At 35.2% G+C, this 21,742-nt stretch overlaps 1 protein-coding gene across 1 annotated transcript; it reads left to right on the forward strand.

Moving 5' to 3' along the window:
• Positions 1 to 5,232: 5,232 nt before the first annotated feature.
• Positions 5,233 to 18,592, forward strand: LOC138325739 (uncharacterized). Its single transcript, XM_069271594.1, has 8 exons — positions 5,233 to 5,433; positions 10,406 to 10,694; positions 11,459 to 11,556; positions 12,612 to 12,680; positions 13,072 to 13,134; positions 13,765 to 14,001; positions 15,449 to 15,596; positions 18,180 to 18,592. The coding sequence occupies exons 1-8, from the start codon at positions 5,320 to 5,322 to the stop codon at positions 18,206 to 18,208; spliced, it is 1,047 nt and encodes a 348-aa protein (XP_069127695.1). The 5' UTR covers positions 5,233 to 5,319; the 3' UTR covers positions 18,209 to 18,592.
• The last annotated feature ends 3,150 nt before the right edge of the window (positions 18,593 to 21,742 follow it).

Raw genomic sequence — 21,742 nt, forward strand, 5'->3', positions numbered from 1 at the left:
TAATCTATATTCCTAACTGACCACACCAGATTAGGCTGTAGTCCAAGCTGACCACACTAAATTAGTCTGTAGTCCTAGCTGACCATACCAGATTAGTCTGTAGCTTCTAGCTGACCACACCAGATAAGTGTGTAGTCCTAGATGACCACACCAGATTAGTCTGTAGTCCTAGCTGACCATATCAGATAAGGCTGTAGTCCTAGCTGACCAAACCAGATTAGTCTGTACTCCTAGCTGACCACAACAGATAAGTCTGTACCAGATTAGTCTGTAAGTCTAGATGACCACACCAGATTAGTCTGAAGATCCTAAATGACCACACCAGATTAGTCTGTAGTCCTAGCTGACCATACCAGATTAGTCTGTAGTCCTAGCTGACCATACCAAATTAGTCTGTAGCTTCTAGCTGACCACACCAGATTAGTCTGTAGTCCTAGCTGACCATACCAGATTAGGCTGTAGTCCTAGCTGACCACACCAGATTAGTCTGTAGTCCTAGCTGACCAGACAAGATTAGTCTGTAGTTCTAGCTGACCACACCAGATTAGTCTGTACCAGATTAGTCTGTAGTCATAGCTGATAACACCTGATTTGTCTGTAGTCCTAGCTGACCATATCAGATAAGGCTGTAGTCCTAGCTAACCATACCAGATTAGTCTGTAGTCCTAGCTGATCACACCAGATTAGTCTGTACCAGATAAGTCTGTAGTCCTAGCTGACCACACCAGATTTGTTTGTAGTCCTAGCTGACCATACCAGATTAGTCTGTTATCCTAGCTGACCATACCAAATTAGTCTGTAACTTCTAGCTGACCACACCAGATTAGTCTGTAGTCCTAGCTGACCATACCAGATTAGTCTGTAGCTTCTAGCTGACCACACCAGATTAGTCTGCAGTCCTAGCTGACCACACCAGATTAGTCTGTTGTCTCAGCTGACCACACCAGATTAGGCTGTAGTCCTAGCTGACAATACCAGATCAGTCCGTAGATCCTAACTGACCACACCAGATTAGTCTATATTCCTAGCTGACCACACCAGATTAGTCTGTAGTCCTAGCTGACCACACCAGATTAGTCTGTAGATCCTAGCTGACCACACCAGATTAGTCTGTAGTCCTAGCTGACCACACCAGATTAGTCTGTAGTCCTAGCTGACCACACCAGATTAGTCTGTAGTCCTAGCTGACCACACCAGATTAGTCTGTAGTCCTAGCTGACCAACAATATATCTGATTAGTCTGTAGATCCAAACTGACCACACCATATTAGACTGTAGTCCTAACTTACCACACTAGATTAGTCTGTAGTCCTAGCTGACCATATCTGATAAGTCTGTAGATCCTAACTGACCACACCAGATTAATCTATATTCCTAACTGACCACACCAGATTAGTCTGTAGTCCTAGCTGACCATACCAGATTAGTCTGTAGCTTCTAGCTGACCACACCAGATAAGTGTGTAGTCCTAGATGACCACACCAGATTAGTCTGTAGTCCTAGCTGACCAAACCAGATTAGTCTGTACTCCTAGCTGAGTACAACAGATAAGTCTGTACCAGATTTGTCTGTGTCTGTAAGTCTAGCTGACCACACCAGATTAGCCTGAAGATCCTATATGACCACTCCAGATTAGTCTCTAGTCCTAGCTGACCATACCAGATTAGTCTGTAGTCCTAGCTGACCATACCAAATTAGTCTATAGCATCTAGTTGACCACACCAGATTAGTCTGTAGTCCTAGCTGACCATACCAGATAAGGCTGTACTCTTAGCTGACCATACCAGATTAGTCTGTAGTCCTAGCTGACCACACCAGATTAGTCTGTAGTCCTAGCTGACCACACCAGATTAGTCTGTAGTCCTAACTTACCACACTAGATTAGTCTGTTGTCCTAGCTTACCACACCAGATTAGTCTGTAGTCCTAGCTGACCATACCAGATAAGGCTGTAGTCCTAGCTGACCATACCAGATTAGTCTGTAGTCTTAGCTGACCATACCAGATAAGGCTGTAGTCCTAGCTGACCATACCAGATTAGTCTGTAGTCCTAGCTGACCACACCAGATTAGTCTGTAGTCCTAGCTGACCACACCAGATTAGTCTGTAGTCCTAACTTACCACACTAGATTAGTCTGTTGCCCTAGCTTACCACACCAGATTAGTCTGTAGTCCTAGCTGACCACACCAAATTAGTCTGTAGATCCTAACTGACCACACCAGATTAGTCTGAGGATCCTAACTGACCACACCAGATTAGTCTGTAGTCCTGGCTGACCACACCAGACAAGCATGTAGTCCTAACGGACCACACCAGATTAGTCTGTAGATCCTAACTGACCACACCAGATTAGTCTGTAGATCCTAACTGACCACACCAGATTAGTCTGTAGTCCTAGCTGACCACACCAGATTAGTCTGTAGTCCTAACTGACCACACCAGATTAGTCTGTAGTCCTAGCTGACCACACCAGATTAGTCTGTAGATCCTAACTGACCACACCAGATTAGTCTGTAGATCCTAACTGACCACACCAGATTAGTCTGTAGTCCTAGCTGACCATACCAGATAAGGCTGTAGTCCTAGCTGACCATACCAGATTAGTCTGTAGTCCTAACTGACCACACCAGATTAGTCTGTAGATCCTAACTGACCACACCAGATTAGTCTGTAGTCCTGGCTGACCACACCAGACAAGCATGTAGTCCTAACGGACCACACCAGATTAGTCTGACCATAATTTATTTTTGGATGTTTTAGCTTTTTTTGTATTGATCATTTAGATATACAATGTCAAAGTACGGAGGAAAGTGCTATCATGGACAAAATCACTATCCGTGCTCTCTGTAAAACGATTTGGCCCCAAAAGTCTATATTGTGATGGCGCTTGTGTTAAATGGAAACTAAATCTATAAACTTGACAGGTCGTTTGTGTACCAAGGTAAACTAAAAAATTGCGTTCATCAATTCTTTTAAAAGTAGTCTCTGCCCAGTCATCATTTGACATTAGCCGACTTTCCAGGAGACTTCCAGGAGCTCCATAAAATGGATTGACGACCATCATGCCTATATCCCCGAAAGAAATAGTCACGGTGGCTCCATGGTATCACCAAGGCTTTTTGCCATGAAAAATGTAATGCTCTAATGATTCTGATTTGCTTTTGCGGTTTACCATTATTGCTGATAAAATTGTATACTCCATTTTGAGTAGTTCTGTTTCATGCTTCAGATAATTGGTTCGTTCTAGATGAATGAGATCAGATCTATGACTATCAGATGTACCAAATCTATTTAAAACGGATAATATTTTAACGAAATAAACTTAAACGTTACAGAGAGGCCAAGAAAAGCTAAACATTGCTTGAAAAGATATTTACAACATTTTATAAAAAAATCTCTTTTTATTTCATTTACGGTGTGACGTTCTATTACCTTCCCAAACTTTCTTGACGTCATTTTCACCAGATTTTATTTTATTTCCTATACCATTAGTTAAAGGTCATATTTTTCATTGTGCACTCTACCACATGTGACGTTGAACTTGTATTGTTCCATGTCATGTGACGGTCACCCTAAAGTCAGATGTCAAAATCAGCAGCATATATTGAGGTCACAGTGACCTTCGGTTGTCCATGTCCGCTCAAGATGATCTGCTTATAGAAACCACAGAATCAGATATTTCCCACAGCAGTAACGATATCAACCTTTATCTCTCTCTAGATCAAATGCAGGTTTAAAGAAAGGACAATTAATCTTAGTGTGAAGAAGATCACCAAACACGTGTAAAATAGGAAAAGATATCTACCATAATGTTATATCCCTTTGTGCTTGAAGGCCATCTTGTATTGAATTCCGCACCAGAAATTCACCCGAAAAAGAGTCTTTAAATAACGCGAAGTTCCTCTACAAACTTTTCATCTTTGTATAACTGCCTATCCTATACCTAACCTTTACATCTCCTGTCAAGGTGGATTCTGTTCACTCGATATAAGTCGTGGACCTACAATGCACTCCATCTTTTGATCGTATGTTACTTGTTGCGCGTAGTTAGGTGACTTATAAAGTTAGCATGTTATTTTCCTGTCGCTTTGCACTTGATGGACATCTTCATTAAATAATTTTCATACTGGAAAGATCAGGTCCACGCGCGTTTTCTCCGGGCGCTCCCGTTCCTTCCCACTCCTCCGTGCTTGCATTTGAGACATCAAAGTGATTTGTTTAATTTTAATAACTATAAAATGATGCGAGTTTTAAAGATGCTCCACCACTGTCGAATGGTATTTTTCCTCAATCAAAAGCAGAAGCAGGCGAATTGGTATTTTTCTTCAGCTACAAAACTTAGCTACTTTTCACCATTACCACCATTGAAAAGTTTGAGCTTCTAATGTTATTTCAAGATAAAATATTAAAAATAATTAATTGCATCCCGACGAAATTCCGTGACACTATCTCTTATATGGAATGAAGCACTAATTTTGTACCAAAAGCATGTTGAGTATTTTTTTATTGATTAGACGTATATATACGTAAAACATCAGTTATTGTTCAAATGATGGGTATCGTTTATGCTGTGTCGGCGATGGAGCATCTTTAAGTATCCGTTGTACAACGACTTGGCCAAACGCAAAAAAATGGAAGATCTAGAAATATCACTTACTATATAGCTTTATTTACGAAGCTTTATATCGATGGCCTAAGATGAGGCTACAGCACCAAATAAATGCAAGATTCCCTGCGTAATTTATATTAACCAAGAACATTCATTTGATTGCGCAGTGATAATCAACTAACGCCCGGTGATTAGGGCAACGGCGGGATACATAAGACGACCCACGTTATGAAAATTAACATTTAGTTTATTTCAATCAAATTGTTCAGAATGTGATGCTAAAATTATTATAAACGGCATGCTAATAAATATACAAAATTATCAGTTTCGTTTTAATTATCATTTTAATAATCAAAGACCATTTTTGAAAGGTAGTTGGCCTTAAAAGCGGATTTTCGTTGCCAATACCTGTTCTAAAAGTAACACACAAGTTACGTCACATTTTTATGGGTTTTTTTTAATATTATAATTCTTATTGAAGCAACATTAACCTTGCATGCATTAAACATTTGAAATATAGATATTTGATGTCTGTAACTGTCCCCAGGTATAGTGTCATAAGTAATCCGGACATTGTTGATAATTCGTATCACATGACATTGTAGTGGACATGCGTTATACATCGTACCTATGAGTGAGTACAGGTAGATCAAGGTGAGTAGATCTCCCTCCGAACGAACAGAAATAGAACAAGAGTGTGAGAGACGTAGATGGAGAGCGTTCTGTGTAGTGTCGCCTGTCTTGTCCTACAGAGAACCCTTGTGGCCATTATACTATATACCAACCCATCCAACAACATGCCTGCCAAAACTAGAGGAAAGAAGGTAACTATCTGAACCACCATATAGAGTGTATCAAACATTGTAATGTGGAAAGGATGGCAAAAAGATAAACACATTCGAACAATAGAAAACAGGGGGACTCGCATTAATTTTAACATATGTCCCAATTGTACAGGTGTGGGAAACGGGTGTCCCTAACGTACAGGTATGTGTATATAAAAGGGGTCCCTAATATACAGGTATGTATATATATTAGGTGTCCCTAACATACAGGTATGTATATATAACAGGTGTCCCTAATATACAGGTATGTATATATAACGGGTTCCCCTAACATACATGTATGTGTATATAACAGTTGTTCCTAACATACATGTATGTATATATAACAGGTGTCCCTAACATACAGGTATGTATATATAACAGGTGTCCCTAATATATAGGTGTGTGTATATAAAACGTGTCCCTAACATACAGGTATGTATATATAACGGGTGTTCCTAACATACAAGTATGTGTATGTATAACAGGTTTCTCTAACATACAGGTATCTGTATATAACAAGTGTTCCTAATATACGGGTATGTGTATAAAACAGGTGTCCCTAATATATAGGTATGTATATATAACAGGTGTCCCTAATATACAGGTATCTATATATAACGGGTTTCCCTAATATACAGATATGTATACATAACAGGTGTCCCTAATATAAAGGTGTGTATATATAACAGGTGTCCCTAATATACAGGTGTGTATATATAACAGGTTTCCCTAATATACATGTATGTATATATAACAGGTGTCCCTAATATACAGGTATGTATATATAACAGGTGTCCCTAATATACAGGTATGTATATATAACAGATCTCCCTAATATACATGTATGTATATATAACAGGTGTCCCTAATATACAGGTGTGTATATATAACAGGTGTCCCTAACATACAGGTGTGCATATATAACAGGTTTCCCTAATATACATGTATGTATATATAACAGGTGTCCCTAATATACAGGTATGTATGTATAACAGGTGTCCCTAATATACAGGTATGTATATATAACAGATCTCCCTAATATACAGCTATGTATATATAACAGGTGTCCCTAACATACAGCTGTGTATGTATAACAGGTGTCCCCAATAAACAGGTGTGTATTTATAACAGGTGTCCCTAATATACAGGTGTGTATATATAACAGGTGTCCCTTACATACAGGTATGTTTATATAACAGGTGTCCCTAATATACAGGTATGTGTATATGACAGGTGTTCCTAATATACAGATATATATATATATAACAGGTGTCCCTAATATACAGGTATGTATATATAACAGGTGTCCCTAATATACAGGTGTGTGTATATATAACAGGTGTTTCTAATATATAGGTATGTATATATAATGTGTATCCCTAACATACAGGTATGAATATATAACAGGTGTCCCTAATATATAGGTATGTATATATAATGTGTATCCCTAATATACAGGTGTGTATATATAACAGGTGTCCCTTATACACAGGTGTGTATATATATAACAGGTATCCCTAATATACAGGTGTGTATATATAACAGGTGTCCCAAATATACAGGTATGTATATATAACAGGTGTCCCAAATTTACAGGTGTGTATATATAAAACGTGTCCTAAACATACAGGTATGTGTATATAACAGGTGTCCCTAACGAAACAGGTATGTGTATATAACAGGTGTTCCTAATATACAGATGTGTATATATAACAGGTGTCCCTAATATACAGGAATGTATATATAACAGGTGTCCCTTATATACAGGTGTGTGTATATATAACAGGTGTCCCTAATATACAGGATTGTATATATTACAGTTGTCCCTAATATACACGTATGTATATATAATGTGTATCCCTAATATACAGGTGAGTATATATAACAGGTGTCCCTAATATACATTTGTGTACATTTAACAGGTGTCCCTAATATACAGGTGTGTATGTATAACAGGTGTCCCTAACATACAGGTATGTATATATATAACAGGTGTCCCTAATATACAGGTGTGTATATATAACAGGTGTTCCTAATATACAAGTGTGTATATATAACAGGTGCCCCTAATATACAGGTGTGTATATATAACAGGTGTCCCTAACATACAGGTATGTTTATATAACAGGTGTCCCTAACGAAACAGGTATGTGTATATAACAGGTGTTCCTAATATACAGATGTGTATATATAACAGGTGTCCCTAATATACAGGTATGTATATATAACAGGTGTCCCTAATATACAGATATCTATATATAACGGGTTTCCCTAATATACAGGTGTGTATATATAACAGGTCTCCCTAATATACAGGTGTGTATATATAACAGGTGTCCCTAATATGCAGGTGTGTGTATATAACAGGTCTACCTAATATACAGGTGTGTATATATAACAGGTGTCCCTAATATACAGGTGTGTATATATAACAGGTGTCCCTAATATACAGGTGTGTATATATAACAGGTGTCCCTAATATACAGATATGTATACATAACAGGTGTCCCTAATATACAGGTGTGTATACATAACAGGTGTCCCTAATATACAGGTGTGTATATATAACAGGTGTCCCTAATATACAGGTGTGTATATATAACAGGTGTCCCTAATATACAGGTGTGTATACATAACAGGTGTCCCTAATATACAGGTGTGTATATATAACAGGTGTCCCTAATATACAGATATGTATACATAACAGGTGTCCCTAATATACAGGTGTGTATACATAACAAGTGTCCCTAATATACAGGTGTGTATATATAACAGGTGTCCCTAATATACAGGTGTGTATATATAACAGGTGTCCCTAATATACAGGTGTGTATACATAACAGGTTTCCCTAATATACAGGTATGTATATATAACAGGTGTCCCTAATATACAGGTGTGTATACATAACAGGTTTCCCTAATATACAGGTATGTATATATAACAGGTGTCCCTAATATACAGGTATGTATATATAACAGGTGTCCCTAATATACAGGTGTGTATATAAAACGGATGTCCCTAACATACAGGTGTTTATGTATGACAGGTGTCTCAAACATACAGGTGTGTATATATAACAGGTGTCCCTAATACACAGTTGTGTATATATAACGGATGTCCCTAACATACAGGTGTGCATGTATAACAGGTGTCCCTAATATACAGGTATGTATATAAAACAGGTGTCCCTAATACACAGTTGTGTATATATAACGGGTGTCCCTAACATGCAGGTGTGTATGTATAACAGGTGTCCCTAATATACAGGTATGTATATAAAACAGGTGTCCCTAATACACAGTTGTGTATATATAACGGGTGTCCCTAACATACAGGTGTGTATGTATAACAGGTGTCCCTAATATACAGGTATGTATATAAAACAGGTGTCCCTAATACACAGTTGTGTATATATAACGGGTGTCCCTAATATACAGGTGTGTATGTATAACAGGTGTCCCTAATATACAGGTATGTATATAAAACAGGTGTCCCTAATACACAGTTGTGTATATATAACGGGTGTCCCTAATATACAGGTGTGTATGTATAACAGGTGTCCCTAATATACAGGTATGTATATAAAACAGGTGTCCCTAATACACAGTTGTGTATATATAACGGGTGTCCCTAACATACAGTTGTGTATATATAACGGGTGTCCCTAACATACAGGTATGTATATATAACGGGTGTCCCTAACATACAGCTGTGTATATATAACAGGTGTCCCTAATATACAGGTGTGTATACATAACAGGTGTCCCTAACATACAGGTATGTATATATAACGGGTGTCCCTAACATACAGCTGTGTATATATAACAGGTGTCCCTAATATACAGGTGTGTATATATAACAGGTGTCCCTAATATACAGGTATGTATATATAACAGGTGTCCCTAACATACAGGTGTGTATATATAACAGGTGTCCCTAATATACAGGTGTGTATATATAACAGGTGTCCCTAATATACAGGTGTGTATATATAACAGGTTTCCCTAACATACAGGTGTGTATATATAACAGGTGTCCCTAATATACAGGTGTATATATATAACAGGTGTCCCTAATATACAGGTGTGTATATATAACGGGTGTCCCTAACATACAGGTGTGTATATATAACAGGTGTTCCTAATATACAGGTGTGTATATATAATAGGTGTCCCTAATATACAGGTGTGTATATATAACAGGTGTCCCTAATATACAGGTATGTATATATAACGGGTGTCCCTAATATACAGGTGTGTATATATAACAGATGTCCCTAATATACAGGTGTGTATATATAACAGGTGTCCCTAATACACAGTTGTGTATATATAACAGGTGTCCCTAATATACAGGTGTGTATATATAACGGGTGTCCCTAATATACAGGTATGTATATATAACGGGTGTCCCTAATATACAGGTGTGTATATATAACGGATGTTCCTAATATACAGGTGTGTATATATAACGGGTGTCCCTAATATACAGGTGTGTATATATAACAGGTGTCCCTAATATACAGGTATGTATATAAAACAGGTGTCCCTAATACACAGTTGTGTATATATAACGGGTGTCCCTAATATACAGGTGTGTATATATAACAGGTGTCCCTAATATACAGGTGTGTATATATAACAGGTGTCCCTAATATACAGGTGTGTATATATAACGGGTGTCCCTAATATACAGGTGTGTATATATAACAGGTGTCCCTAATATACAGGTGTGTATATATAACGGGTGTCCCTAATATACAGGTGTGTATATATAACAGGTTTCCCTAACATACAGGTGTGTATATATAACGGGTGTCCCTAATATACAGGTATGTATATATAACAGGTGTCCCTAATACACAGTTGTGTATATATAACGGGTGTCCCTAATATACAGGTGTGTATATATAATATAGAATTTTGTCAATCAATGGTGGTTAATATAACAATTCGTTCAACATTACAGAATAAGGATGAGAACAGTTCAGAGGATACTTCTACTGTTCCAACAAGGAAATCCAGTAGGAGGAAGAAAGCAGTCTTACAGAAGGAGAGCCCAAAGTCTAATAGAAGAACAGACCCGAACAAAATTCTCAAGGACTCTAATGATAATGAAATACTCCACGAAGATCCAAAATCATTACAAAAATCCAAACGAACAACAGAGTTAAAACATACGGAACTAACAGATAGTAGAACGTCTGTGACAGCCACAACGAAAACTGCACCGAAAGAGAAAAATACAAAAACCAAAGGTACAACAAGAAAATGTTGATGATTATAAATAACAAATTTGTGATGGAATATAAAATACTGAATGTTATGAAACCAATAACATTCAGAGAGACCACAGGGACCCTAAAATTAGCTACATTCTAAAGCTTTGTAGACCTATATTAAAGTCGATTTCGATTACAATTTTAAAACAATCATATTTCTATGAAATGTACACTTAACGGTTATACGTACGGGCTACAGAATAGTGAATTGTAATCATTATATAGATGAATATCTAAAAATGGTTATTCGACACTGTGATACCCGAAACACTTAAATATAGTTGAAATAAGGGGCGTTTGATAGAATCAGATTTGGCCTACCCATTCACAAAATCACTGGTTTATGTCATGAATACATTATAAAAGAAATCAAATAAAGATTGGAAATTGGGCTTCAAAAGATGGAAGTGATGCTTTAAGGGATGGGCGTGCTTATTAAATCGAATACGGTAGGCACCCACACCTATAGATATATATATATATATATATGAAGATTGTAGTGAATTCCGAAGTCTATGAAAAATACCACCAGAATGAGCTATGGTATTTGAAACATCCGACATGTGGACAACATTCAATGACATGTTTTTTTTATAGTCGTTGTAAGAGGATAACGACGATGATAATGTTAATTAATCTACATGTAATTCCAAAGATACAGATCTTGAATTAATGATAACAATATACAGTACTATATGTCCCTGTTTACATATTGCATACCACATACATATCATTTCCAGGTTCCTCTGTGAACATCGACACAAGAGTTAATGAACAAACGACAAATGGAATCGGTTTGGAAATCATGAGCACCATGGCTGACAAAATAGCTGAAAAGGTAACAACATGTCACAGATGTATGAGGTCGTTTATTTATACTTAGTCTTTATAAGTCAGTCCTGTAACTTGACAGATCTATATACAAACGTCTTTAATTAGCGGTTCCTACGTAGGAAATTGACAATTTACAGGAAAGTTCTGATTCACGAAAAAGATGTCCGGACCGTTTTATCTGGCTTTGAAACTTGTATTACATCTAAACCAATTAAGTTAGGACTCATACATCAGACTATCAAATTACATGGTGGTTGTTCTATCTGGTACTATCAAATTACATAGTTATTGTTCTATCTGGTACTATCAAATGACATAGTTATTGTTCTATCTGGTACTATCAAATGACATAGTTATTGTTCTATCTGGTACTATCAAATTACATAGTTATTGTTCTATCTGGTACTATCAAATTACATAGTTATTGTTCTATCTGGTACTATCAAATGACATAGTTATTGTTCTATCTGGTACTATCAAATTACATAGTTATTGTTCTATCTGGTACTATCAAATTACATAGTTATTGTTCTATCTGGTACTATCAAATTACATAGTTATTGTTCTATCTGGTACTATCGAATTACATAGTTATTGTTCTATCTGGTACTATCAAATTACATAGTTATTGTTCTATCTGGTACTATCAAATGACATAGTTATTGTTCTATCTGGTACTATCAAATTACATAGTTATTGTTCTATCTGGTACTATCAAATTACATAGTTATTGTTCTATCTGGTACTATCAAATTACATAGTTATTGTTCTATCTGGTACGTATATTTGCCATTACTTCAGGTTATAGCGTATAGTCATTTATTTTCCCAAGTAAGAAACGCGATTTTGAAATGGAAATATCAAATCGCGATACGGCTAGTTAGTGCAGATAAGGTCTAGCAATAACTTACTTTGCGACCACATTAACGAAGTTGGGGAAATATTGCCCTCACCAAACATTTCTAACTGTGCGCTGTCAAAAACAGTTTGCTTTATTTATTATACATAATAATTTCTCCAGTTGACAAAATTAATACTATATATTTTATATTCTCACAGGTTGTGGCTGACCTCACAAAAGAAGTTGATCTACGACCTGTCCTTAGGAGAATGGATGACATGATGAAGGTATAAGAATCTCAGTTCTTAACAGCTGCATCTCATTAGATTCGAACTTGAAACCCAGAGATGTAGGCCTTTTTATAACATGTTGTTTTGTCTTTTTTAACTATTCTTTCTTTCAAGTTATTAAACACGTTTGTATATATGGTCATACTAGAAGTTCTTCCGAAATTCTGTATTGTTAATTCATTTATCTCTCAGCAAGTATGTAAACTTTGAGCTCGCTTATTTTGTAGGCGATAAAAAATCGCGAAAATAAATCAACGCGAAACTGTTTCAAACGTATGTAAAGTTACTCTAGAAGTCAAGGTCACTGCTAAAACGTTCTTTGGTATGAAAACGCGAGAAAAAGTCGCCCCGATAATACTTGGGTAAACAGTACATTACATTGTTGCAGGTTCTAGCTGACCTCCCCAAAGAAAAGTCAGAACTGTCCACATCCGCAAAAGGACAAGAACAGGTAGGCTAAAGAAATTAACTTGAATCATTTACAGATATATAGAATATTCGAGACGTATTGGGACAGAAGTATGATATAAACGAAACCCCATCCTCTGTGCTCCAGGGGTTATTACCATTCCACCCATACCTAAACAACTAATATATGTCATAGCAAAACTGAAGGCTCTCTGTGCTACAACAGATGAGACAGGTAGTTTGGTCCTTTGATGTACATTAAAACAATATAATAGTGGTGCATTGTATGACTTTGAAGTTTCTGTAGGCCTGTAGTTGGTCAGGTTTTTTTTTTTTTTTTTTTTTTTTTTTGTTGTTGTTGGGTTTTTTTTGGTCTTGAAATGCCCTCAATTTTGCTAAAGTATGACAGTCCTGGGGTGGATATAACGACAGTATGTGTAACCCCTGGAGTATTGAGGATGATGAAACCCAGATACCGTCAGGTGTGGAGTCATACATTTGACATATTACCATTGATATGGTATACGTGCCATTTATAAGATGGCTGTCTATATCTCCTCGACACTCAACTTACGTCTTACATCTTATTTAATTATATAAGCTAGACAAAAATTCAACCAGGGGCCTTTAACCGAATCGTATGGTCAAATATTTTACTTGTTGCTTTTATCAGATGAATGTGTCTATCACATCAGACGTCCAAGTTCAGACAATAATTTGGCCAACTGTGGATGTTCATGTCCAAACAACTCAGAAACAACAAACGCAAAACGAAGACGTCAGAAACATTGAGAGTGAAACGAGTATGCTATGGGAGAATATAATGAAACAGAAGAAAGAAAACAGAGCTATGCATACAGAACTTCACACAACAAGAAAGGAATTCGGCGAGGCGAAGGGCAAATACCAGGTAAAGCATATACACTCTATATAGCCGAATTGGTCACTTGGTCACATGGTTAAATATGCCAAGGCTCGGATAAGTTTGCTCGTCATTTTGATCGGACCCTATTTGGCGGAGTTATGGCCCTTTGACTAAAGAAAAAAAAAGTTATTTTCGTCAGTTTCCATTCACTCGCAATATTACCGGATTTGCTCCCAAACTTGGTAACATGGTTTGATATCTTGAGGCCTTGGCTAATTTCGATCGGCACTTTCATTGAACCCTATTTGGCGGAGTTATGGACCTATGTTTAACGAAAGCGGGGGATATGAATTCCACGAATTTGCTTGTTTATTTTTGTTTTTGAGAGACAAAGATACTGTTCGCAGTATGTTCGTGTCTAGTGAATAGTGAAACTTTGGACCTATTTATAGTGCTATCTTACTGAAGCAAAGTTGACAAAGACATCATACAACATACTGCACTCAGTCGCAGTATTTACATGTACTGATAACGGTCATACCATCGGAAAATATCATATAGACTACATATGATACCATGGGATACATGTCTAAGCGTTTGTCTAACTAACGCTCGCCTAATGGTATAAGGCTATAAGTGAGGCATATAGACAATGATTAATGAATGAAATCTTTATTAGTTACAAATGATGTGACAACAAACAAAAATATCATTGACTGACAATGAAAAAACCCCAGTTCATTTGAAGTGGAGATAACTTTGATTTACATGTACTACAAAAATTATAATGTCGGAGCTACGATGATGTATACTTAAATCATATAGTCATTAGCTATTACCTCACAATGTACCTATGGTTCAAATATCATTTAAAGATGATTCACTGCTGACAAATGGTATTTTTCTCTATCAAAAACAGGAGAGGACAATTTGGTATTTCCCTTCAGTTACAAAACTTAGCCACTTTACACCATTACCACCATTGAAAAGTTTGAGCTTCTAATTTTACTTAAAGATAAAAATATTAAGAAATAATAAATTGCATAAAAAAATCCGTAGCACTATGTCCTGTAAGGAATGAAGTACCGATTGCGCATGCACCAAAAGCAAAATAATTATTTCATATGATTTTTTGTGTTAATAAGACATATATATATACACGATTAAACATGACTTATTGTTCAAATGATGAGCATCGTTTATACAGTGTTGGCAGTGGAGCATCTTTAATCATACTCTTTAAAAACTTATTTACTATACTTCACGATGTTATAGATATAGGTTGTACTATATCAGGTTGACAGAACTATACTTCAACCTTGTCAAAATGCAGTAACTGTATAATTATATTTGGAAAGCATCACTCGGCCAAAACGTTAAAATGCCTTCAAATCAACCCTAACAAAAACAAAAAGATTACAAATTGATTTGAAATATCAACATGTTTCACTATATCACATTAAATTATCTGTTTCTATCATTTGATTTGAAGGCAGCCTTGATGTGTCTCCTGACATCAAACAGCAACAAACAGTACACTACTATAGTCAACAGGCTTTCCAGGGAAACCCTTGACCTGGACAAACTCTGCGATCTGGTGTTGGAAGCAAAAAGAAAGGATTCCGTGGGAATAAAAACAGGTACGTATTTGCACATGACAGTTTTATCTCCTATTAAAGTGTATTTTTGTTCCTCTTCAAAATATCCATCCATCCCATGATGGTGAAAGATATACCAAACTGATTTCTATCAACATAAAGCATCGAACAGTACATTTTGTATGTGTACTGTGGAGCAATGTCGAAACTGCATAATTCCGAGAATATCTGTTCACTGGTTCAGTGCATACTACCGTGGCTTTTGGAAATTGTGATAGTTTAAAACTTAAACGTAGTCGTATACATACCGAGTTATAACAAGGCCTATATACGCCATCAACATTATACAGCGAACTTAATCAATAATTACATAGATGTTATAGACTGAGTTGTCATGTATATTTTACATTTGAAAAAAACTGATGTCCAAGTAGTTAAAAGCAAAGCACGTCAGCGAGTATCGTTGTGGCTTTTAAAAAATGGCTTACAATGTACAATAAATACTAAAAAAAAGTTCATCCAGCACTCAAAACAGATAGTAATATGAGTAAGTTAAACTAACTAATATAAGACTCTTTCATATGTGGATATGAAGGATATAGGGATATTCTACCCGAGGTTCACAAATTGTGTAAAAACCTAAGCCTCGGGTTTTAAAACATTTCGTTGTCCCGATGGTAGAATACCCCTATCCTTCATATCCACGTATGAAAGAGCATTTTTCTCTCATACTTCGACGTATAATTGCAATTTTACTACTACTGCTTTCTGCCGTTTTGAAATTAATTCGAAAAAAAATCAGTGATTACAAATCATTTCTCCATGCATGACAATAGTGTGATATTTTCAACGCAAATTCTATTCTTTATATCTTTTAAAGTAAATACAGCATATATATATATATATAGTTTCTGGAATTTTTTTTTTGAAAATTGTACCGCTAAAGTTGTAACTTTGTTAACGCTGTGACGTCACGAGACTTTCTTGCATGAGTGTTGCCCTGGACCAGTCAGTCTTACACGTGTAGGTATGAGACACCAGCCAGTATTACACGTGTAGGTATGAAAGACCAGCCAGTATTACACGTGTAGGTATGAGAGACCAGCCAGTATTACACGTGTAGGTATGAGAGACCAGCCAGTATTACACGTGTAGGTCTGAGAGACCAGCCAGTATTACACGTGTAGGTATGAGAGACCAGCCAGAATTACACGTGTAGGTATGAGAGACCAGCCAGTATTACACGTGTAGGTATGAGAGACCAGCCAGTATTACACGTGTAGGTATGAGAGACCAGCCAGTATTACACGTGTAGGTATGAGAAACCAGCCAGTATTACACGTGTAGGTATGAGAGACCAGCCAGTATTACACGTGTAGGTATGAGAGACCAGCCAGTATTACACGTGTAGGTATGAGAGACCAGCCAGTATTACACGTGTAGGTATGGGAGACCAGCCAGTATTACACGTGTAGGTATGAGAGACCAGCCAGTATTACACGTGTAGGTCTGAGAGACCAGTCAGTATTACACGACACGTGTAGTGTAGGTATGAGAGACCAGCCAGAATTACACGTGTAGGTATGAGAGACCAGCCAGTATTACACGTGTAGGTATGAGAGACCAGCCAGTATTACACGTGTAGGTATGAGAGACCAGCCAGTATTACACGTGTAGGTATGAGAGATCAGCCAGTATTACACGTGTAGGTATGAGAGACCAGCCAGTATTACACGTGTAGGTATGAGAGACCAGCCAGTATTACACGTGTAGGTATAAGAGACCAGCCAGTATTACACGTGTAGGTATGAGAGACCAGCCAGTATTACACGTATAGGTATGAGAGACCAGTCAGTATTACACGTGTAGGTATGAGAGACCAGCCAGAATTACACGTGTAGGTATGAGAGACCAGCCAGTATTACATGTGTAGGTATGAGAGACCAGCCAGTATTACACGTGTAGGTATGAGAGACCAGCCAGTATTACACGTGTAGGTATGAGAGACCAGCCAGTATTACACGTGTAGGTATGAGAGAATTACCGTTACCTGCCACTTTATTTTCCCATAGACAATATTTCGTGCTTAGTTATTTTAAAAATTTCGCGAAACATCTGAATACTAGCTTTCTCGTGAAATCATGCGAAAAAAACCTTATATACGTCAAAAAATGATTACCGTTTTTCCAGCTACATTTTAGTAGTTTATGTTACAACTACTGCAATGTGATTTCTGACAATTGTTCGTGAATTGTCAATCCGATTAAAATCATATCTTGATTCAGTCACGCCGCTCCGACACACCTTTTACACCAGTTTACCGAAACTGCGCGAGAATCAAAATATGATTTTATAATCAGATTGATGAATTTTCTACTTAATGTGCAGCCTTTCTTGTTTTGTTGTTGTGATTAAGTAAAGAAAACTATTACTATTCTGTAAACGTTGTTATACAAATCTACGACTGTTTCATACATTACCATTCTGTAAACGTTGTTTTACAAATATATGACTGTTTCTCACAGTATTTTTCTGTAAACGTTGTTATACAAATCTATGGATGTTTCATACATTACTATTCTGTAAACGTTGTTTTATTAATCTTGTATGAATATTTTATTGCAGAGCCTAACGAACCCGTTGAAGTAGCTTGACCGAAATTGGATATTTTTTTCCTCTAAGAAAATCCAGCCTTTCACAACAACAAACACATCCTCAAATAATTGAACTGGTCATTGGACGTAAAACACAATCAAATGTGTAAATAAAAAAATGTTTTTCTTGATTTTTACCAGATTCAAAATAAGATTATTCTTAATCATAAATAAAACTCATTTTAATGGTACGTTATTCTAGAGAAATATAAATGGGCATTGTATGGATAATATAAAAGTATTCCTGTTTTATTGGTCGTTAAGCTGTATAAATAAACCAGGAATCATAACTATAAGATGAAATGCTCATCATTCAATGTTATTCTAAACTGTATATACCAATAACTATAAGATGAAATGCTCATCATTCAATGTTATTCTAAACTGTATATACCAATAACTATAAGATGAAATGCTCATCATTCAATGTTATTCTAAACTGTATATACCAATAACTATAAGATGAAATGCTCATCATTCAATGTTATTCTAAACTGTATATACCAATAACTATAAGATGAAATGCTCATCATTCAATGTTATTCTAAACTGTATATACCAATAACTATAAGATGAAATGCTCATCGTTCAATGTCATTCTAAACTGTATATACCAATAACTATAAGATGAAATGCTCATCATTCAATGTCATTTCTGTATATATAACTGATGAATGCTATCTTATGTATTCAAAACAATAATAAGATGAAATGCTCATCGTTCAATGTCATTCTAAACTGTATATACCAATAACTATAAGATGAAATGCTCATCGTTCAATGTCATTCTAAACTGTATATACCAAATAACTGAAATGCTCATCGTTCAATGTCATTCTAAATGTATTTATACCAATAACTATAAGATGAAATGCTCATCATTCAATGTCATTCTAAACTGTATATACCAATAACTATAAGATGAAATGCTCATCGTTCAATGTCATTCTAAACTGTATATACCAATAACTATAAGAGATGAAATGCTCATCGTTCAATGTCATTCTAAACTGTATATACCAATAACTATAAGATGAAATGCTCATCGTTCAATGTCATTCTAAACTGTTATTCTAAACTGATGAAATGCTCATTTACCATTCTAACTGTATATACCAATAACTATAAATGCTCATGTTCAATGTCATTCTAAACTGTATATACCAATAACTATAAGATGAAATGCTCAAATGTCATTCAAAACTGTATATACCAATAACTATAAGATGAAATGCTCATCGTTCAATGTCATTCTAAACTGTATATACCAATAACTATAAGATGAAATGCTCATCATTCAATGTCATTCTAAACTGTATATACATAATAACTTAAGATAAATAGAGGCTCATCAATTACTGTACAATTCAGATGAATCTATTCTATCTAACTGTATATACCAAAATAAAGATGAAGCTCATTTCATGTAAAGTTCTCATAACGTTCAATGTCAATGTTCTAAACTGTATATACCAATAACTATAAGATGAAATGCTCATGTTCAATGTCATTCTAAACTGTATATACCATGTCATCATGTTTATCACTAAACTGTATATACCAATAACTATAAGATGAAATGCTCATCGTTCAATGTCATTCTAAACTGTATATACCAATAACTATAAGATGAAATGCTCATCGTTCAATGTTATTCTAAACTGTATATACCAATAACTATAAGATGAAATGCTCATCGTTCAATGTCATTCTAAACTGTATATACCAATAACATAAGATGAAATGCTCATGTTCAATGTCATTCTAAACTGTATATACCAATAACTATAAGATGAAATGCTCATCGTTCAATGTCATTCTAAACTGTATATACCAATAACTATAAGATGAAATGCTCATCTTCAATGTCATTCTAAACTGTATATACCAATAACTATAAGATGAAATGCTCATCGTTCAATGTCATTCTAAACTGTATATACCAATAACTATAAGATGAAATGCTCATCGTTCAATGTCATTCTAAACTGTATATACCAATAACTATAAGATGAAATGCTCATTGTTCATGTTATTTAAACTGTTATACAATAACTATAAGAAATGCTCACTTCAATGTCATTCAAACTGTATATACCAATAACATAAGATGAATCTCATTCTGTATATACCAATAACTATAAGATGAAATGCTCATCATTCAATGTCATTCTAAACTGTATATACCAATAACTATAAGATGAAATGCTCATCATTCAATGTCATTCTAAACTGTATATACCAATAACTATAAGATGAAAATGCTCATACAATACAATGTGTATTCTAAACTGTATATACCAATAACTATAAGATGAAATGCTCATCATTCAATGTCATTCTAAACTGTATATACCAATAACTATAAGATGAAATGCTCATCATTCAATGTCATTCTAAACTGTATATACCAATAACTATAAGATGAAATGCTCATCATTCAATTGTCATTCTAAACTGTATATACCATAAACTATAAGATGAAATGCTCATCATTCAATGTCATTCTAAACTGTATATACCAATAACTATAAGATGAAATGCTCATCATTCAATGTCATTCTAAACTGTATATACCAATAACTATAAGATGAAATGCTCATGTTCAATGTCATTCTAAACTGTATATACCAATAACTATAAGATGAAATGCTCATTCAATGTATTCTAAATGTACCATAATTCTGAAAATTTCTGTCATTCTAAACTGTATATACCAATAACTATAAGATGAAATGCTCATCATTCAATGTTATTCTAAACTGTATATACCAATAACTATAAGATGAAATGCTCATCGTTCAATGTTATTCTAAACTGTATATACCAATAACTATAAGATGAAATGCTCATTGTTCAATGTTATTCTAAACTGTATATACCAATAACTATAAGATGAAATGCTCATTGTTCAATGTTATTCTAAACTGTATATACCAATAACTATAAGATGAAATGCTCATGTTCAATGTCATTCTAAACTGTATATACCAATAACTATAAGATGAAATGCTCATCGTTCAATGTTATTCTAAACTGTATATACCAATAACTATAAGATGAAATGCTCATTTCAATGTTATTCTAAACTGTATATACCAATAACTATAAGATGAAATGCTCATCGTTCAATGTTATTTACGTATATACAAAACTGTGAATGCTATTCCAATAATAACTATAAGATGAAATGCTCATTGTTCAATGTCATTCTAAACTGTATATACCAATAACTATAAGATGAAATGCTCATCATTCAATGTTATTCTAAACTGTATATACCAATAACTATAAGATGAAATGCTCATCATTCAATGTCATTCTAAACTGTATATACCAATAACTATAAGATGAAATGCTCATCGTTCAATGTCATTCTAAACTGTATATACCAATAACTATAAGATGAAATGCTCATCATTCAATGTTATTCTAAACTGTATATACCAATAACTATAAGATGAAATGCTCATCGTTCAATGTCATTCTAAACTGTATATACCAATAACTATAAGATGAAATGCTCATCATTCA

This window comes from Argopecten irradians, chromosome 6, assembly GCF_041381155.1.
Source record: "Argopecten irradians isolate NY chromosome 6, Ai_NY, whole genome shotgun sequence".
NCBI classification, from domain to species: domain Eukaryota; kingdom Metazoa; phylum Mollusca; class Bivalvia; order Pectinida; family Pectinidae; genus Argopecten; species Argopecten irradians.